Source organism: Rhinichthys klamathensis, unplaced genomic scaffold (assembly GCF_029890125.1).
Source record: "Rhinichthys klamathensis goyatoka isolate OS25496 unplaced genomic scaffold, OSU_Roscu_1.1 h1tg000097l_1, whole genome shotgun sequence".
Lineage (NCBI taxonomy): Eukaryota > Metazoa > Chordata > Actinopteri > Cypriniformes > Leuciscidae > Rhinichthys > Rhinichthys klamathensis.
The window spans coordinates 511,683-533,687 of record NW_026606636.1 but is presented as its reverse complement, the minus strand read 5'-3'; the positions used below and the strand labels follow the sequence as shown (position 1 = coordinate 533,687).

The window sequence follows — 22,005 nt, the reverse complement described above, 5'->3', positions numbered from 1 at the left end:
CTTATTATTAAAATACATGATCAGGATTTTACCACCTCCGCCTCGTTTTGAGCCAGGAAAAACCCTGCAAATGCATGTTATAATTGACCCAAACTGCAGCTACATGTACACACACACAAAGCAACATGCTTTGCTTCAAGGAATATGAGAAATACGAGAAAGATGAATACAGAGAGAGAGGACAGGGGTGGAGGTTAAAAAAAAGAGACAGAAAAACAGCCGTATCATGAAGACAAACCAACAATAAACCAGATGGACGGAAAACAACTTCTGCTTCTCTCTCCCATCAAAGAGACGCTGACAAGATTTTCACCCACATAGACAGAGAGAGAGAGAGAGAGAGAGAGAGAGAGAGAGAGAGAGAGAGAGAGAGAGAGAGAGAGAGAGAGAGAGAGAGAGAGAGAGAGAGAGAGAGAGAGAGAGAGAGATCCTCCATTCAGTGAGCTGGAAAAACCTTGAGAAAGAGCTTCAGCATCCAGTAAAACACACGCCTCCTTTAATGATACGGATGGGGAAATTTGTAGTTTACTTTAATATGTAAACAGCCAGTTAAACACACACATGAATCTGCCTCACTGTGCCTGTCTATCTGTCTGAGATGAAAGAAAACACTATATTTCACTTGCTAAAGCCACTGACGGGGTGAAAGCCAAAGGTTCAAACACACACATGAAGGCAGGTCCTGCTTTCTGCTGAAATATCATCATATCAAATGCACAAATCTTTTTCAAACTAAATTAGCTGACATATGGGCTATGAGTTCATTTCTGAAGATGTTTTTGAAGTAATGGCTGCGCACAGTGGAGATGTAAGAGAGGCAACACACAAACACACACAGCTTTCATTTTTCATCCACTGCTTTACCTCTGGCGTTTAAATGCCTCAAACCTGAACTCACAGTTAACATGCTATTAAAGTGCATTGCATCCTGGGAAGAGACTAACCTCCAAACTCCCACACACTCCCACATCATGTGATACAGGTCTCTCAGTAGGACTTTGCTCACTTTTCAAGCGCCTGATTGATCGATTGATTGGTGGTGTGTCTGCAACCCTGTCAATAGGCCAAACATTCCCTCGCACATTAACACAGATCACGATCTGCCATGATGGACCACGGAGAGAAAGACAAAAGGATTTTAAATTTATAATTGTATATTTACTACCGTTCAAAAGCTTAGGGTTGAATACTTTTATTCAGCAAGGATGCATTAAATTGATCAAAAGAGACAGTAAGACATTTGTAAGGTTACAAAACAAATGCTGTTCTTTTGAACTTTCATTAAAGAATCCACAAAAATATGTAGCAGCACAACTGTTATCACCATTGATAATAAGAAATGTTTCTTGAGCAGCAAATCAGCATATTAGAATGATTTCTGAAATATCATGTGACACTGAAGACTGGAGTGATGATGCTGAAAATATTATGTGTATAAACAGTGTGTGTATGTGACTAATGCAATAACATTTAGCAATGTAGTGCTTTTTACCATTTCAGTAAAATTACTGAATCTGATTGTCACAGACAGACAGATGGGCAGGATTCAGTCTCAAAACCTACTTTTCTACAAGCTAATGTTTTGTGCATCATAGGCACATCTGAACACATCAATGATCCCCAAAACTGATGTTTAAAGTTGCAACTCACTAGGTTTTGAGACACAGCCTCCTCAGATAGAGGCAGATGAACATGTCTATTGTTCCAAATTCTCTGTCTTTCTAAGACACTTCAGAATTGAAATCTGTCCTTGCAGCTCTCCTAGTCCTTCATCCCTCTATTCTCACCATGCACACATTCACAGAACTTGCTCAGCACAGTCATCATAGTTCCAGCTGTGAGCACTCAGTGTAATACCGTCTGTCAGCACACGCGCAGTCGCGCACACACACACACACACACATACACACACACTGTTCAGTCCCATGGGTTTACACACCAGCCTCTCTTACAGTCATGTTCCCTCAGCAATTCTGTTCGGCTTTTCTGCCCAGTCTAATGAATTAACAAATCAATAGAAACAGTCGCTACACACACGCTCACAAAAGGTAGAAGGAACCAACTTTAATGATAGCACAGCAAGATGCAAAAACAAACCTGTGAAAAATATAATCTGGATCCGGGTGCTTGACCCTTCTAATGATGGCAGAAAACAGTCAGCGATATGGCAGCTGATTTAGGCAGGTGTGTGTGTGTTGCAGGGCTGATTTCACGGCTGATGGAGCACAGGGTCAGAATGTGTCAAAGAGAGTGAATAAGAGAACGAGAGAGAGAAGGGGGAAGGGAAGTCAGACGTAGGACAAAGGAAATGATTTTAGAAAAGGGCTCAACATCGGTCCCCTTAAAGGGGTCATATAATGGTACATGCACTTTTACAAGTTGATTGTACTGAAATGTGTGTTGGCAGTGCCTGTACACAACCATCATATAATGATAAAAATCCATCCAGTGTTTTTGTTTTAATCTCCTTATATGTTTTCCCCTGTCTCAAATTGAGCCGTTCGATTTTGTGACGTCACTAAACTGGACGCCCCTCCCACGATTGTTGATTGACAGCAGCGTTTCAACACAGACCCGCCCTGAGCGAGCTGTCATCATAGTCCGTCATTGTTGATACGCTGGAGTAGAATGGCGTCTAAGCGATTGGTGTTCTGTTCTTGGGTGTAATAACGAACACAGAAGTCATTTTGATGTTCCTAAATCCGAACCGCTGAAGACGCAGTGGCTGAGTTTTGTTTTCAAAGGGAATATTCCCCACGAGCAACGTCAATGCTCTCATGTTTGTGCGAATCATTTCACACACCTGACTGCTTTATAAACGAGGATCAGTATAAAGCTGGATTTGCTAAGAAGCTGCTCCTGAAAAAAGAATCGGTACCAACTATTCGTTTCCTCCTGCACCTCCAGAAGAAGTGAGTGTAAAGTTTCATTAACCTTTATATTAATCTTTGCAAATCGTGAAAAAAAAGTTGTTCGAGTCGAGACCATTAACTGTAACATCAATCTGTCAACGAACTAACGTATACATCAGTAAACACATAGCGTTCGTATCTCACTACTCTACCCTGCCAATGCATACAAAGATAGATCAAAGTGACATTACGTTAACCAACCATTCGGAAACGTCCTGTTTGGGCCTTAAAGGAGAACTCCGGCGCAAAATGAACCTTTGGTCTAATTACACATTGTTACCTAGTCAACCGTTATCTGAGATTTGTTTTCATGATTATCGAATGTAAATAGTTTTATCTCTAAAAACAGTTTAGCCTATAAAGCTAGTATAACGCTAGTATATTGGGCATGGAGTAGGCCTAATGACAAATAAAAATCGCTTGTTAATACCACTTACAAGGCTCAAAATAGCCCCACACTAACACGGTAGCATAATGAGGGTCCCTACCTTCAAACCGAAGCATTGAGAACTTTGTCAGTGTCCAGACAGTTTAATAAGAAGATATTTTATACATACAGTCAACTTCGCGTATACAGGCAGAAGCCATTTTTGAAAAAGTCTCTACCAGTTGATCTACGAACGCCGATCCAAGTGCGCTGGTGAGAATGTGAACGAGCTATAAGTTGTGATAAGGTGAGCGTGAACAGCAGGCTTGGATCGGCGTTCGTAGATCGACTGGTAGAGACTGTTTTTCAAAGATGGCTTCTGCCTGTATACGCGAAGTTGACTGTATGTATAAAATATCTTCTTATTAAACTGTCTGGACACTGACAAAGTTCTCAATGCTTCGGTTTGAAGGTAGGGACCCTCATTATGCTACCGTGTTAGTGTGGGGCTATTTTGAGCCTTGTTAGTGGTGTTAACAAGCGATTTTTATTTGTCATTAGGCCTACTCCATGCCCAATATACTAGCGTTATACTAGCTTTATAGGCTAAACTGTTTTTAGAGATAAAACTATTTACATTCGATAATCATGAAAACAAATCTCAGATAACGGTTGAGTAGGTAACAATGTGTAATTAGACCAAAGGTTCATTTTGCGCCGGAGTTCTCCTTTAATTGTCGAATTTCTTTGTGGCCGTCATCTTGTTCCGGGTCCGACTCCGGTTCAAACTGATACGGTTGCACAGATGTGTCCTCAGAGACTCCCGCTGCCATTCTTTCTCCAAAATATACCCTCAACTGTTGTCAAGGCAACACTCCACGTGCGTTGTGTCAAAGCGCCTCAAAGAACAGAGGCGGAGTGAGATAAGCTCATTATCATTTAAAGTCATATGCACTGAAACGGCGTGCTGAAAACAGAGCTGTTTTTGACCAGGTAAAATTAGTGTTTTCCTACAATACTAATGAGAATTTTTAATTACAAAGTTTTCATTTAGACCCTAAAGATATTAACTTGTACAAAAATGGCATTATATGACCCCTTTAAACATGCTGGTCTTCAACCAGCAGCTAGAATAGTTCTATAACTTAAAACCCAAAATAAACTCAAACCCTTCATTACAAACAATGAATCTGAATACATTTAAAGTGCCTGACGCATTGCTCTGAGGTGCAGCGTTATTCACATTCAGTGGAACAGGCACTCAATTCTTATTTTCATCACACAGCAAATCTACTCAACTCCAGCCACTCTGTTTTATCCTTCTATCTGAATTAAAATTAATTAATTTACAAATTGTATGCAGGTAAATTGATTACTACTTACTTGGATTGAACTGAGAATGCCTTTTAAAGTGCATTCAATAGCTTGTTTTCATATGACGTCACGCCACTGCGTTGCCATGGCGCGAAATGCAAATGGAGGGCAGGAAGTGATTTGCTGTATTTAGAAAGCACTATAACAAATTTAAAATGCCTATGTTTTGCGTCGTTTATGGTTACTTAAATCGATCAAACCACGAGGAGTTTTTATCGTGTACCAAAAGTTGTTGTTCATAAGGGGGGAAAATGCAAGAAATTGACCGAAAAACTCTGGAAAAACGGCTTGCAAACCTACGTCTGCAGTCGGGAGGAGCCGAATGGGAAAATGCTCGTGTGTGCATTGATCACTTCGTCAAAGGCAGTGTTGGTCAAGTTACTTGGAAATAGTAATTAGTTACTGATTACTTCTCCAAGAAAGTAATCCAGTTACTTTACTGATTACTTATTTTCAAAAGTAATTAGTTACTTTACTAGTTACTTTACTAAGTTACTTTTCAAAAACATGATGCACAACCTGAATACGCTATAAAGCAATAGACCTTTCAGCCTAATTCTATTCTTTCTGCATATTCCATCATCTAAAATTTAATCAAATGAAACACTCTTTTTTTAAACTTGTTTTATTAGTTTCAATATTTTAACTTTATGCACATTGCATCAAGCAAAAATTAAATTAAATGCAACAGTCTCAGACTTTTGATGAACATTTAAACCTATTTTCTGCACATTCCACCATATTTTAATGAAAAAAAGAAAGTCCTTCTGTTAACTTATATTTCTGCATATTCCAGCATATAAAATACATATATTTTTTTGTAAAATCCTTAATTCGAATAGATGTAAATAAAATACAGCAATAAAATAATTAAAATGAAAGTCTCTCCTGACTGTATTCCAAATTATTAACACTTACGTCTTTTAACAGTAAAGTGCAGAGAGGAGTAAAAAAGAGTTTACCAAAACAGCCATGTCATGTCAGTTGGGGGTTCAGGCAGGGTTTTTTTCAGTAAGTTTTTAACATTCCTGTGCCGGCTTGCTAGGTGCTTGCTCAGATTTGAGGTGGAATTTTGACATTCTCCAACAGGGGGTCCAGTTTCTAGATCAGGATGCTCTCTGCACACGCAAGGTCTCTCGCTCGCTCTTCCTCTCTGCGGGTGTGCGCGCGCTACGCGGTCTCTGTCTCGCATGCACGCTCGCTCTAGATTCCGGGAGATTTTAACTGATTTGCGATATAACTAGTCGATCAAGAGTGGCTTCAGCGTGAGAAATCGGGGGGGGGGGTGGGGGGTGGCGTGTGAGACCAATCAAATGCGTGTCTCTCTCCCGCGCTCCGTGTTGTCTCTTGTTCAACACTACACATTCCGGTGTTTACCACTGACGTCGCGGCGCTCATACATCATTGTCACTCACGCACGACTCATGGCACGAGACAGTCTCACGAAACAAAATGACGGTTAACTAACGCAGTAACGCAGCCTGCTTACGGGGAAGTAACAGTAATCTAATTACTGTTTTTACAATTGTAATCCCTTACTTTACTCGTTACTTGAAAAAGGTAATTGGATTACGGTAACGCGTTACTTCTAACGCGTTACTGCCCATCAGTGGTCAAAGGTGAGTTAATACAACTTAAGTGGCTATGTTTGTGTAACGTGTAAGTTAACGTGTAACGTTTCCGAACTTTGTAAAGTCAAAGTATGTCTGTAAGACGAGGTAGTTGCTGATATCTACCGCCTCGATGGCAGGAAATTCTTTCAATTCAGTTGAAAAATCGCTCCTCTTCATAACGTAAGGATCACGTCCAAGATATGTTGGATTTTTTGTTTATATATTTCTCTTGTAATAGCGTGTAAAGTACAGTACGGACTTTCCTCCATCTCGTCCATTGCGCTCTTCACTCCCTGCCCTCCATCTGAATTTCGCGCGTCATCATAATCATGTGACTGAAACCCAGCTATTGCTGAATTTGAATTGGGGCAGCAAACAGAATACAGAATGCAGTTTTGAATTTGAATGTACACTCAAATTTGCTTGATAAATTTTTTACCCAAAATTTTTACCAATCTTTTTTTTTAGGGGCAGCAGTGGCTCAGTGGTTCATTTAGGTTGTCTACAAACCAAAAGGTTGGTGGTTCAATCCCCGGTTCCACCTGACCAAGTGTCGAGGTGTCCATGAGCAAGACACCTAACCCCGGCTGCTCCCGACGAGCTGGATGGCGCCTTGCATGGCTGACACTGCCGTCGGTGTATGAATGAGTGAGTGAATGGGTGAATGTGAGGCAAAATGTAAAGCACTTTGGTGGCCATTGGGTCTGTGTAAGCGCTATATAAAATGCAGTCCATTTACCATTTACCATTTACCATTTTACCCAAACTGCTAGATTCTACCTGTTGGGTAACATTTTCAGTGTTGGGCAGTTTTGTGTCACCCACTGCTGGTTTAAGTTTCACTGACAGTTGAAAATGATGCACTTCCTCATAAACTATCCAGTCTGCTGCTTTATAATAACCCACTGCTGGTTTTCCCAAAGATTAAACTGGATCAGTTTGTCAGTGGTCATTTTGTCTTCTGTCCCATAAGGAAGTAAAATTATAAAAACTGTACATTCCAAAAAAATGTTATGACTGTAATAAATGGAATGATCTATAGAACAATACAATGATGGAAACAACCAATAGAACGACAGACAGACGGTCAGTAAGCTATTATTCATCTCTCAAGTCACTGGAAATGCAGGTCTGATAAAGGTTCACACACATAAATTAGCAGCACACAAGATAGCAGAAAATGTATGACCTGTCATATATACTTTCTAATAGTCCTCATGTCAAGCATGAATAACAATAAAATAAATCAATAAATTGCATCACTTTTTCTAGGGTTTTCTCTGCAGTCTTGTAACATAAGAACCTCCAAACATGATCAAAATCTATTTTCCTCAAAAAGGTTTTCTATCAAATGAGACCATGTACTTGATGATATCTTGGTTTTTTTTGTAGATTTATAAAGCCATTTTAAGTATGCCACTTGAAATCATGCGAAATCATAATGTATGCCACTTGAAATCAGGTCATGTTGTGGGTTAACAATCATGTAAAGGGTTAACGAGTGTCAACAGAGAGCTTACATATCACTTAAATATAAAGCTTGAATAATCAGGATCGGTCTCGGTCGATAATGATGACAAGAAATCGGTAGTTGGTATCGACAGCAAAAATCCTGATCGGAGCATCCCTAGTTTGTACAACTCCATTTTAGCTTCTATTAAATTAGTCTGATTGATTGATTAATTACTTTATTATAAGTTTATTATTTATTTTAGGTTTCGGCTTTTGGCCAAGCGCATCCTGAATTTTCGGTTTCGGCCCAGAATTTTCATTCCGATGCATACCTAGACAAAACCAAAATTTCCAGACTCTCCTCTGCTGTCCTCAGCGCTCCTCTCTTTAGACGGTGAGCAGTTTCTCAGTAATGAGGCTCATTTACATGGCAGTCACAGCGGTCCCAGTGGATCCATACCACACACACACAAGGTCTCTCTTATGATTGTGCCCTTTGAGTTCTCTCATAAATGACTTAAAAGGACACAGAATCGAATCAAATTGAACTGTACAGTCAGTCGACCACCTCCTGAATTTGCACTTTTCCAATGATCAAATGATGATCAGATCTCTGCTGTCTAAATGCTGCTGTATTTAGCTCTGACAAACGATTGATTTCAGTATTCAAACTCAATTTAATGATGACATTATGTATCCCAGAAATACATTAAAGGCAGGATGGGTGATTTGTTCCAGAAACACTTTTTGTTATGCTGGTTGAAAGTCTCTTCACATCCTGATGGCAATCATTAAAGGGTCACTTCACCCATTTGCATTAAGGTTTGTATTGTTAGAAACCCAGTCATATATTATAATGATGGTGGAATTTTGCTTGTTTTTTTTCTGAGATGGGAGAAAAAAGGATTTAAGTGTTTTACTTCCGTCCTATCGTGACGTAAATATCGTCATTTTGCGTCACGATAGGACGGAAGATAAATTTCATTGCATATTAAGAAAACTACAGCCTTTAGCTCATTATTATTCAAGGGCGTGGGACCCACTCACCCCACCGGCCTATTACAGATCAGTGGGTGGGACTAAACCTGAAGAAACTAAACTATTAATCCGCCATCTTGCTTGGAAGACAGCAAGCTAAGCTAACAAGCGCTCAAGGAGTTAGATTTACCATAATGACTGAATTTACGACACACGATATGGAAGACGAGGATTTTGAAAATCTTTTGCTCGAAACTGATGTTCGTGGCTATTTATACGAGCCACAATATAGCGAAGAGCAGCTGAGGCTGGAGGAGCAGGCGGCGGACGAGGAGCCCGGACTGGCTCGCGCTGAGGCGGACTGCTGCTGCGTGTGCTCTCGCTGTGCGCTACGGACACAAACTCCGTCTGTTGCAGAGAATTTCAACGATCGCAATTTCTCCTGGACGAAATCTCTGGATCAGACGAGCACACGGACGTTTGTGTTGTGATGTGAACCATCCTAGTGTCGCACCGCATATGTTCTGACTGAACATCCAGGTATCATGCAATAATTCACCATATAGAAAGAAATACAAACGAGTTGTAGCTGCTAATTCGCTAATGAGTTTGCAATGTAACGGGGTTCGTTGTTGTGGGAAGAATGAGACGGGAATCGGCGAACATTTAAACATTTTAAGGCGAGACACGGCAGGCAAAAACATCGTTTTTTTTTCATTGGTCAATTTTGAGATTTTGGGCTATTTGTCTTCAATAACATGTCTTCTTTCAGACTTGTGCTGAAAAAAGTCCAAAATACACATTTAGGTCTTTATTTTACTACACTTTGTCTGTTTGCGTGTGTAGATTTCACATAAATTCATCAAAAGTTGGCGTTCTAAATCATCCTGCTGCTCCGCGATCGCTGTCTGCACCCTGTCATCACACACCGTTAGAAAGCTCTCTCTCTCCTTTGCAACGCTATCTGATCCAAATATGGTCATTTCCTGTTTAGCAGCAACCAATCTTGAAAGTAAAACCGGCGATTTAACTCGAAATGCGCATCTCATTGGCTGATGCCAATTTCTGACAACGTGATTCGTTCAGAATCATCACGTGACGCGCTCTGACATTATATATATGCATCACATAATACTATACTTTACACGCTATATATACAAAACAATTACATTACACAACACTTCAGTTTTTGTATAATATAATTACTATATAATACTTAACAAATCTGTAATTGTGGGATCCTAAAGTGGTTGTGAGTTCCTCAGGCAGAAACATATTCACCTGTGTGATGGACTGTTGATGTGTTGTTTTGATGTGTTGAAGTGTTGTTTTGGATGTTATGATCAGTGATGGATGAAGCAATGATGAGTTGTGGATGTTAAACAGTGTGATACATTGATTTTACTTGGACCTAAAGCATATTTTGTCTGTAATTCATGGCTTTCAATAGAAATTAGTGGAATTTTGCCATACAAATCTTTAAAGGCCGTTTTCTCAAAATGAGTTTTTTCTCACACTCCTAGTGACGATTTTCCACTTCAGTAGCACCTACATACACCAAACTTTACAGTCCTATTCCTAACTATATTGTGAAGGTTTGTTCAGAGGGATTTGTTGATATATCATTTTTGGCCTGATTTATATGACATTCTATGCCTAAAAATAGGGCGGAAATCAATTTTTTAAGACTATTGGCAGTATTTTCTGATTTACAGGGTAACAAAAGGAGATATTCATAATCCCCTCTGAAAATGTCTTTTTATTGAATATATCAACAAAATGCAACAATAATTTTGAACCTTGTTTTTTTCATCTTCAAAAAACGTCACTTCAAAATATAGGCAAATTAGCGCATATTTAATTAGATATAGCCTGATTAGCATATTTAACCAAAAAATTACAAAAAACTTGCAATACATTGTTTTCTCCAATTCATGTGAGTAATCAACTGGTAAAGTTTCATGGTGATATCTGTAAGTTAAAATTTTTACCCTATTCACCTGTAGTGTCTCGCCTTAATAGTAAAATAAACAAATTCAAAACAAAAGTATAAGCCAGCAGCCCCTCACTGCTGGCCACACACAACTGAAACAAAACACACCATAAAGTCAGGCCTGTTCCTCTCTCGATCTGCCCTGTCGCTCCTCGTTTTATGCGTCCGCTCCTCGGTGACAGACGTGAGAGAGACCGGTGCGTCTCACAGGTGTCGTTCATTATCACTCGCGCCGCTCTCACATCCCTCGTCCTGCTCGCCACAGCCAACTAACTATACATTTTGTGTGAAATGAATTTCTAACTCTGTTGGCAGCTAACGTTAGCCCTGTAGAGTAGACGGAAGAGTTCTCTGATGTTTGCGACTTTGCGCTGTTCTGGATTAGTGGGAGTGGCTTGCGGAGCTGTGCAACGTGGTGCATTCTGGGAGTTGTAGTCTTACACACAAATGCGCCCTAAAGTTATTTTCTGTCTTTTCTCGGTCAAGAGGGCACCACATTCAAAATTTCTTTTACATTTCGACTACATATATGACCCACTTTCAATAAAGATTAATGTTGAAATGGGTGAAGTGCTCCTTTAAGTTAAGTGGTCTGTCTGTGGAAGGCGTAGGACCATAAAATGTACGTCCTGCTCGCGCAGAGATCACACGTCATCTAGGGCTGTCGCGATAACCGCAATATTGTAGTGCCGCGTTAATGACAAGCCAACCGCAGAGGAATGCAAATAACCCCACCAACCGCGATATTCACTTGTTTGTTTTTCCATAAGGCTACCCTACTTGTTTTGAACTTCATGCATGTGTATTGAAAGTAATAAGACTGTTTATCATGGTGATTTGTACAGAGGCTTCGTGGATTTGCACAGACACAGTGAATGAGAGAGATCGACTGAGTGCGTGCGATTACCTGCGTCTGTCTTTGAGGTCAAGTCATATATATTCGTGAAAAGGTTGCCGTGTCCAAGGAAAGCAAAATATTTGTCGTATCATCCTTTTAACGTTTACGGGTATTTACCATAAATGGCATCAGCGACAGCGCTGGTCAGCATTCCACAGCGCGAGGAAGCCGCGGAAAAAAAATCTGCAAGTCACGCATTGAATCAATGCCATTGGTCTCTATTAAGTGAAGCATCAGCTTCAGTGTTACACATGCGACGCATTGCTGCTCTGCTGAGCCTTGAAAAGAGGAGCTCAAAGTTAAAAATAATTAACACCTTTCATTACATCTCTTTTAATCAATCAGCGTTTTTGAACGTGTTCGTTGAATGAACGGTTTAATGACTCACTCAAAGACAGTCCGTTGCCGTAACAATGTGCGCGCTGAGTGACAGCCTTTCAATGCGCAGATAGACGCTGTTTAGTTTCGGTAACATTGGTTACTGAAAATCTCCTTGTTTTTGTCGATAATGCCCACATCGTAAACTTTATTTATATTAGGGATGCACGATGATATCGGGACAACATCGGTATCGGCCGATAAAAGCTTAAAATGACCATCATCGGCATCGGCCGATATGAATATTTCTGCCGATGAGCCTTGCCGATAGGGTGGCGTGTTTCCTATGCGCACGTGACGCGAACGAAGCATGAGCGCCAGCAACTTAAACTTCCAACTAGGGGTGTGCGTCTCACGGTTTTTGATCGTGGACGATTAAAATGTCTCCACGATCTGCTTTTGAAGAAAAATCATAGTATCGTGCATTCCCTCACGGGACACCGCAATTCACAAAAGTTCATTATTTGCATGTGCGTCAAAGTCTTGCTAGGTAAACATATCATTCACGTGCTGATGCGCTGTTCTAACATCCGCTTTTCTGAGCGCGTACACGCGACGCTCACAGGAACTAAAAGCCTGTCACAGCGCCTGCATACTGGACTAATCCAGAGTCTTATTGCGCTGATACTGTCAAATACACACAAGGTTTACATAAACAAAGTTGGTTATGTCTAAAGTGAAAGCAAACAGAGAAAATTTGCTTGTCAAATGCAAAAAATATATATATACAAATATATCGGTATCGGCATTGGGCAAAATTAGTTTGAAAATATCGCCATATCGAATATCGGCCAAAATCCTATATCGTGCATCCCTGATTTATATAGCAACAAATCAATATAAATAAAATAAATAAATAAATAAATAAATGGCGACAATACCGCATATCGCGCTATTGAGCCACTCAACATTACCGCAAGGGAAATTCCGTAACCGCGACAGCCCTAACGTTTCATGCTAAGACGGAGAGTTAAACAGACATCAGTCACTGAGCACTACAACCAAAACAACAGCCACCTTTTACAGTTTCTTCTGAACCAAAATAACCAGTATGCTGCGTTCACACTATAAACTGTAATTTGGAAGAGATGAAAACCCGTGATGTTAAACTCGGAGCAGTTCGTGACTCAAATTTATGCGTTTCAATGGCAAAACTATCAACGCCGAAATGAATCTGCAGCAGACAGGTGGAACAGGTCAGAGCTCTTTAAGTTGTTTCTGTTCATTATTATTGTAATAGTATGTGCTTTGAGATATGAGGAAGTTTAACGTCGTCTCCTGATGCTTTGAAAACTCTGCTGTGTGCGTTCATGTGTTTTGAAGGAGGTCGTCACATTCAATCTAAAAATTGCCTACCCCACCTTCAACATCTATGGTTAAATAATACTTCCATATTTTAAACAACACAAAACTGCACAGAACAAACCCAAAGCAAGACCTGCAGCATTGCATTAATAAGATTTAAAATAAAAAAAATAAGACCTCATGTTCACATCCAGTCTTTCCACATCTTCTGACAGCTGTAACCTCACCTCTACTGTCCAACTGCATCCAATTCATTCCCATCAGCCCTTAGGAAGGATAGTCAGTCATTCACATTTAAAGAAACGACTTGACAAGGTCATTTTTCTTTTCTGTGTTGATGTGTTTCCTGATGTAACAGGAGGTTGCAGCAGAACATATTATGCAAGATGAATCAGCAAAAAAATTGTTTAGGTTTTCTAAAGAGGAATTTTTAATGTGTAAATCTGCTGCAAGTGTAATCTTTTCAATTTATGACTTATGAGTATACAAAACTAAATGATATAGACACTGGCTAAAAATTAAACAACTCTGATTAGGCCGACCCATAAGTTAGTTCACTCTAGTTTCCTCAACCATAAATCAATAGGATTTTTCCATTGGCTTTTGGATTATTGCAGAAAATGAGCTCTATGACCAACAAAAGTTTATGATTCATATACATTTCTTCATCATGATAATCTTCACAAATGAACAAAACTTTTATGAATATCGAAGCCTAAATTAAATCGCCAGAAGTAAAAACCTACATTCAGGCTATAAGCGAACAACACCACACCCAAGTGAAATATTACTTGAAGTATGTTATGTTGTAGAATAAAACGTGAAAATATCTTGAGCTTGTGTTGAAAACATTGGGGGGAAAAACCCACTGACTTCACGACGATGGAACTGGAAGTGCTAAAGCTAAATAATACTATTATCTTTCTACAGATGCTTTACAGCAGAATTTGAATTTGTCTCACATTTGCTGAAGTTTGCATCATTAATTCTGCACTTTCCTATTCATTACTGTCAAGTAGGTATGTCACAATGTCTCTTGCAACACCGTTATTATCGATAAAATATAAAGATATGTTATATCATTTGCGGGCATCAGGGAGCCGCTATCAATATACGGGTTATTAAATCGCTTTTGAATGCTCGCCTGCTTTTCACTTTCTCTTTCGAATTCGCAATCACACATACTAAGTGTATTGGCAGCAATAAGATATTTGCAAATAAGGATCCTTCATCATCTTGTCAGTCATCTCTTCTTACTGTCGTTACGTGATAAGTGAAATCTGACTCCTGCTGCACTGTGCTGCGAGTAGACACTTTCAGTTTATAATTGTAGCGTCCATTGTCTAAGCGAACAAAATTGTTTTTATTTCTATAAAAAAGCAAAACGACAGTGTGGGGGCGGTACCGCGGTGGGCAAGTAATGTAATCGGTGTACGGCCAAATACTGTGTAACACCGGTAACACCGACTACCTTAGCAAGCCTGCTGTGAAGCCGCTTTGAAACAATTTCTAATGTATAAAGCACTATAAAAATAAAGGTGACTTGACTTAAAATGCTAACTCATTTTTGGGTTTTGGCCAACAAAAAACATTATCTCTGCATCCCATTAAAACCTAAGATACATATACCAACTTAAGAACCCCATTCAGCCAAAAATGGTTCTTCGTAAGTAAAGGGTTTTTCGCTTTTAAACCTGCCAAGTGGATGGAAAAACAATGCAGAATAAAACCTGCTGCAGCCAGAGCATTGCATTAGACAGGCCCACACAGATTTCACAACGACCTTTAAAACGACCACTAATTTCAGGCTTCAGACCGTTACTGAAAAAGAAAGCCTTTCAAAATGTGTGTGTGTGTGTGTGTGTGTGTGTGTGTGTGTGTGTGTGTGTGTGTGTGTGTGTGTGTGTGTGTGTGTGTGTGTGTGTGTGTGTTTAAAAATGTCTGTCTGTGCTAGATCTTCAGAAAACCCTTAGTTTAAAGCTTTTAAACCGTGGGCTCAACACTACCTGTCATCTCTCACCCTGACAGACTGATGGAGCTTCTGGAGTTATTACTCAAATTCACACAGCACACACTCACACATACACCAATAGCAAAATAGGACTTAGAGCTATGACGTATCTAACGCACAACGGTAAAATGTGTGTCAAGAGATTTTGCTATACCATTTAAACTGCAAACATATTAGAGCAAAACTTTTACGATCATGAGACAAAACAGATTTCAACAGATGTCGCAGGTGTGCATGTATCAGCTAAATAACAGCATGGTTGTGTGTTTAGAATTGAATTGACAATGTTTTTTAAATTCCAATTGGTTTCCTGAATTTGAATTAAGTTTGAGTTGAGGTAGCAAAACAGAATGGAGAATTGTAATTCAATTTTAAAATGAACTGAAATGCAAAGAAAATCATTCTGCAATTAGTGTGATTTTGAATTAGATAAAGAAAGCTTGTCAAAACAAACTTTAAACGATGGCTTGACAAAGCCTTGTCTGAAAGTTTTAATACAAAGTTAAAAAAGTCAGAAGTTTTTCTACTTAATTTACATTATGCATCCTCATATTTAATCAATTAACTTTCATTTTATGGATCAAGGTGGAAGAACGCTTTCACTCTAAAAAATGCTGGGTTGTTTTTTAACCCAGAATGCTGGGTTGAGTCTGTTGGGTAATTTTGTTGGGTTATTTTACCATATTTTAAACACCTTTGGGTAGTTTTAATTTTCCAGTGGTTGGGTTAAATCTGCTGGGTCGTAACGCTGGGTTGTTTCTGCCCAGCTGGGTTGTTTCACGAGTTTCGCGCCTTGGAGATGTTCAAATTCGCTCCCAGCTGTCATTTTGAGAGGACAAAGGGGCAAAGGCAAAGCAGCTGGGTGAAACTGTTTTGAGGTAAGTTTATATAATGTTTTTTTCTAATTAATAATTATTTTAAATATACAGTTCATGATTATGTACCACACGGAACCCATTAAATATGTGAATATCTGAAACAGAGGAAAGAGTCGTTTCTGTCACTGACAAGCGAATTGAACAAAGTGAGTCGAGTCACTCAAAACAAAACAATTGAGTAATATCACTCACTGCTCTTATGTAAAACTGTAAAACGCCTGCAATTACCGACATGTAAAAGACATAACAAGTGCGTAAAATGTTGTGGGACCGCAGGTCGAAAAGAACCGTCCATCCGGTTCAAATAAACCGGTTCACCAATTTTGAAACAAAATGATTCCAAGAAATGAATCGACTTATCAGCACCGCGAAAACTTTCAAAGCGCGCGCATGCTCAGTGCCGTGGGTTGGACCAGTGAGGTGATTTGATGTGTGGTACAAAAAGTATTTTTACATACATAAATTTGTTTTTGGTAAGTGATGTAATTCAAAATGTCGTTTTTTTCTAGTCAGAAAAGCATGGATACATTTGTGAGGGAAACTCGAGTGGCAGTTAGCCAGTCTTATCGACAAGTTTAACGGTAAGTTCATGTTTATTATACACGTTTGCAGCTTTTACATATAATTGACTGCCTGTGATAATCAACTCAACCTCGCGTAACTTAACGTAGCCTATATAACGTTACATTTGATCCGTATGTTATAGGTAGCTCACAAGGCTGCCAACCTCTGAGTTTAGCAATTTAAAAGCTTGTGATTCGATTCCGATCTTGATTCAATGTCGATTCATTTGGATAAATATCAGATGTAGTAGCTTCATGTAAACAAATTTAAAGGAAAAAATCTCTCAACTAATGCTAAAAACATAAAGGGAGCACTGCTAGCTGGTATAGTATGGACTATGTTATATGGTTAATCTCCATTTGTGTTACACAGAAGAAAGAAAGTCATATACATCACATCTGGGGTGGAATGAGGGCTAGTAAATGATGAGAGATTTAAATTTGTGGGTGGAGAATTACTTTATTAATCTATTTCATTTCTTCAACTTTAGTTAGTGTGTTATGTTGCTGTTTGTGCATAAAAAATATCTGCAAGGTTAGTTGTTTTAGATCTTCAAAATTATACAACATAAAAGGCAACTTTCAGTATGTAGTATCATTATTGCATATTTATTTCTATGTCTGTAGCTTATTGCACTAACTTTAGTATATATTTGTTGTAGCTGGTCCTGTTTCTGAGATGTTATGTCTCTTTTCTGTAGAGAATAGAGGTGATGTTGCTCTTTTGGTCCTTCCCCTTCTTCCTGCCATGGTGGACAGAATTGGTCAGAGGGTCTTTCGTCCATATATTGACCAAGCTAAGGCTTTCATTGATCTTCAACCAGTAAGTATAAAACTGCATAACTGCTATTTAAATTGCATTGTGACCTGCCTGTGCATTAAGCATGGGATACTGTACATCCAGCCAGTTGATATTGCAGAATAAACTTCAACAGGGTAATTAACACAAAGTGGAGGGATCTCGTATCACCCTGAAGGAGTTTATTTTGTGATGAAAACTGCCTGGATGTACATTTAACTTTATTACCTCAAAACAATTCCTATTAAGCAGCTTTGATCCTTGACAAAAAAAAAAAACAAGATCAAACAAGACATTTAAGGAATAAAGTAAAGTATACCACTTATTATATGGCTTTTCGCCAAATAAAAATATTGATTGTTGAAATCATGATGAACTTTACACAGTAATTTACACAGTAATTGAACTGAATTGAATCAACACTGAACTGACTTCAACCGAATAATGACACCATTGCCACTGAAACAATTGATATTGTATTTACTTTCTTTTATAGGTTGGAACGAACATGGTGGCATTTCTAAAATACTGCTTAAAATACTGTACTGTAAAATACAATTTTGCACATCTGTGAATTTCACTTTAATTTACTAAGAATTAAATGGTATAAATGTCATTGTTCAAAACTCATTTTCTTTCTTCCTTAACTTTATTTTACTTTATTTAACTATACCTGTGTAAATTTTAGCATATTTTAAAAAATATTCTGCATTCGCTGACTTTAAAATTGAATTGTCTGTCAATTTCACTGTGTATTTAAACCGTTAAATGTATAAATGTCATTGTTCAGAACTAATCTTCTTTCTTTAATTGTATTTGACTATAATACTTGATGTATTTTTAAATGACTTTGCATTCGCTGACTTTAAAATATTATTGTCAATGTCACTGTATTTAAACCATGGTTTTAGAACTAATCGTATTTATTTATTAAAATATGACAATATTTAACTTTGCAGAACTAAATGATTTTTGCATTTAAATTTAATGTGCTTCCAATTTTAACACGTTTGTGAATGTCAGTTGACAAGCATTAAAAAAGATTATTTTGACAGTCTAACATGTTCTTATTTCATTATTTCTTAATTCATAGTTTTACAGTAAAGCACAGGTGAAATTATAAGAATAACCCAGCAAAAATAACCCAGACTAGCAAATCCATTAATGGTAAAAAATGACTACATCTTGGGTTTTCTCAACAACCCAGCCTGCTGGGTTGAAATGTCACTGGGTCAATTTAACCCAGCATGTGTTCTGTCCAATATTTACCCAGCGCTGGGTTGCCAATTGGGTTGTTTTTAACCCAGCAATTTTTAGAGTGTTGTTTCCCAGAATACCATTACCTGTTGCATTTCTTTAAAATTTTAAAATTGGAATTCTGATTGTTTCATCTAATAAGAATTGAATCTGTTTATACTAGTTTTGCACTTATATATTGTGAATCTGGTTTTGCACTGATGCCAGACTTCATTTCTTATGAATAGTCTGATCTTTGGCAGCGTGTCCTCGAAATAAAAAGAATAAAAAAAGAGATGAAGTGCCTTTCATTTGTGCAGCATTTCATGCACTGGCTTATCTAAAAATACTATTAGCAGATGGTTATTTAATTTATAAACCATTTGCACATTTTCAGAAAAATGACTACATTGTTATCTACACATTCTTTCTCATTTCAAGAAGTAAGTTGTTGGTCATCCCACCCACCCCTAATGATTTTTCTCCAGTGTTGGTGGAACATGGAAGTGTGTGTGTGTGTGTGTGTGTGTGTGTGTGTGTGTGTGTGTGTGTGTGTGTGTGTGCGCGTGTTAATGTCCTTGTCACCTTCCCTTTCAAAGATTCCCTGACTGCATCAGCATTCATAATATCACCTCTCATTAACACAGAGAAATTACTGACACAGAGAAAGAGAGAGGCAGAGATAAAGAATGAGAGGAGAGAGAGAGATGCATATTGAAAGAGAGAGGCATGAAGAGACTCTTCATTTCACCTCCTGCAATCACTTCATCCATATAAAGAGCCTCCGAACCCCCCTGATCTCACTCTCAAAGATCCCACAGCAGAGAACCCCTAAACACACTTATGGACAGGTGCTTCGTTTTGAGATCTCAATCTCTCCAGTGTGGATTACACAACACATGCACGCAACACACAGGCTGCATCCCAATTGGCATACTTTGACTGCATACTAATGCACACCAGTATCCCAGTACGGCAGTAAACAAGACAGTAACCACATATTTAGGATTTAAGGGCCAAATGTTCTAGCTGAAGAATCAACCATTGATATTTGATATCCGATACCTGAAATCTGATCTGATTCCTCTCTGTTTAAGCTGGGCCTGATACAAAATCATAAAACAAGTACAGTATACACACAACTGACAACTTTCTTGACTAATACCATTTACTGTCAACTTAAAAAGCCCTAACAGTTCTCATGGTTTTCAACTTTTTGAATCTGACTGCTGTGCTATTATGTATTCAGACATAATTTGCCCTACTGCTGGTTGCATATAATATAGGCTAGTGGATATTAAGTGTTCATATTGAGCTTCTATAAAAGTGATTTTAAGTAACATTCGGCCCAAACATGTTATCTACCTAATCACTCTGGCATACTGCTTTCAATGTCATCTAATTCTGGATGTACTAATCCTAATCTTGGATACTACATTTAGTAGGGATAGTATACAAACACTAGATGAATACAGCCACATTCACACAAGCTCACACATATCCATTGTTTTGAATATATGAGGTAACATTATAAACACTAGAGTAGACAACCCCTAACCCTAAAATAAAACTTTAGGCGTTTTAGATTTTAATCAATACACCATTTTGCCAATTTATGAAGCTTTTACCTAGTGGGAAAGACAACAAAAGAAGGATCAGTCAGCTTTTGCTATTTTTTCAGGGAATTTTTTGATAATTACTAAGCAGGTTAACAAAACACAGAGACCATCCTTTGACTTTTGTTCTGAATTAAGCTAATTAAAATGACTACAGACCTTTGCGGGAACATTTGGTCCATAGAAATTTAGAAAGCAATACGCGCCTCTCTCTCACACACACACACAGTAGCATAAGGAAATATAGTGGGAAAACTCACGTCGCGGAATTTGTTCCAGTATTTGCTCTTGTCGTACTGGGACACGGTGCTCATCCACTTATCATTGTCCAGCGGGTTTCCGTCACTGCTGCCGGTAACCGACACCGTCAAAAACACCAGGGACACGAACAGACCGAGACTCAACATCATCTGAGAGAAAGAGAGAGAGAGAGAGAGAGAGAGAGAGAGAGAGAGAGAGAGAGAGAGAGAGAGAGAGAGAGAGAGCAGGTGAAAAAATTAGACACGGGGCACACTTGAAGTAAAGACGTCAAGCCTTTTTGAGTTTGAGAAGACTTTCATATAAACAAGCCCAAACAATAAAACATAAAAAAAATCAATAATTCGTATCCAATAAACAACTCCAGAGCCTCACAGGCAGGGCGCGGATTATTTCTGGATTATAAATCCGCTGAATATGTCCATCTGATATGATTAATCGTCCCTGAGGAGAAAATCCTGAGGTGACTTGACAAACAAAAATAACGGACTTTAACGGGCGAGTAAAACGGCTCGCGCTTCCCGCGTTCGACTCCTTGAGCGCGAGCTTCACTGCCTTCTGGTTTAATTGGCTTCATAGTATTATAACGACATTATTCGCTTCACTCACCTCAAGACGGGACTGTTCTCGATTCCCGGGGCCAAACTGAACGGGTGATTGGAGACCGGGCGGGCGGCGCGTCCGTGGGACCGTAAAGTATCCGAGACACGGGAGTGGGTGAGTTTCCTCAGATCTTGTAGCTGCTGCACTGAACACGACCGGGAGAAACGGACCCGTGTAATGGAACGGTGAGCGTCTCCGCCCCCTCTACCGTGACTCCGCCCACTTTTCCTCGATCTCTCTCTCTCTCTCTCTCTCTCTCTCTCTCTCTCTCTCCAAACAGAGGGACGCGACGTTATGTGATAACGCGTGACGCAAACTCTAATAACTAAACCGAAACGCTGCTGTTATGATTCTGAAAGCTTTCTTCGCTGAACTTTGTATATTATAAAGGAAAGGTTGTAGTTTTGTAGCGTACGGTACACACACAAACACTCTCTCTCTCTCTCTCTCTCTCTCTCTCTCTCTCTCTCTCTCTCTCTCTCTCTCTCTCTCTCTATCTATCTATCTCACACACACACACACACACACACAGATAGACACTCTCTCTCTCTCTCTCTCTCTCTCACACACACACAGACACACATTTTCAGTCTTTCTCTCAGAGATGGATGTAGAACAAAGGGAGTGGTGCATTCAGTCGGGAACAAACGTTGGCGTTGAGGTGTGTGTGCTGGAAGAGGTAATACGCAGGTGTTGACTTTAAGCTGTAAAACATCCTGTGCTGTGCAGAGGGAATCAATACACCGACAAGCGCTCACTCCCTGATCACTC

At 39.1% G+C, this 22,005-nt stretch overlaps 1 protein-coding gene across 1 annotated transcript in view; it reads right to left on the bottom strand.

The window, feature by feature from the left end:
• spock1 (SPARC (osteonectin), cwcv and kazal like domains proteoglycan 1) overlaps positions 1–21,441 on the bottom strand; it is a 212,839-nt gene extending 191,398 nt beyond the window's left edge. The window contains exons 1-2 of the mRNA XM_056252612.1: positions 21,241–21,441; positions 20,634–20,783 (exon numbers count right to left, since the gene is read on the bottom strand). Of these exons, the coding sequence (XP_056108587.1) occupies positions 20,634–20,783 (150 nt within the window). The 5' untranslated portion in view covers positions 21,241–21,441. The remainder of the gene's footprint in view (positions 1–20,633; positions 20,784–21,240) is intronic.
• Positions 21,442–22,005: the final 564 nt, after the last annotated feature.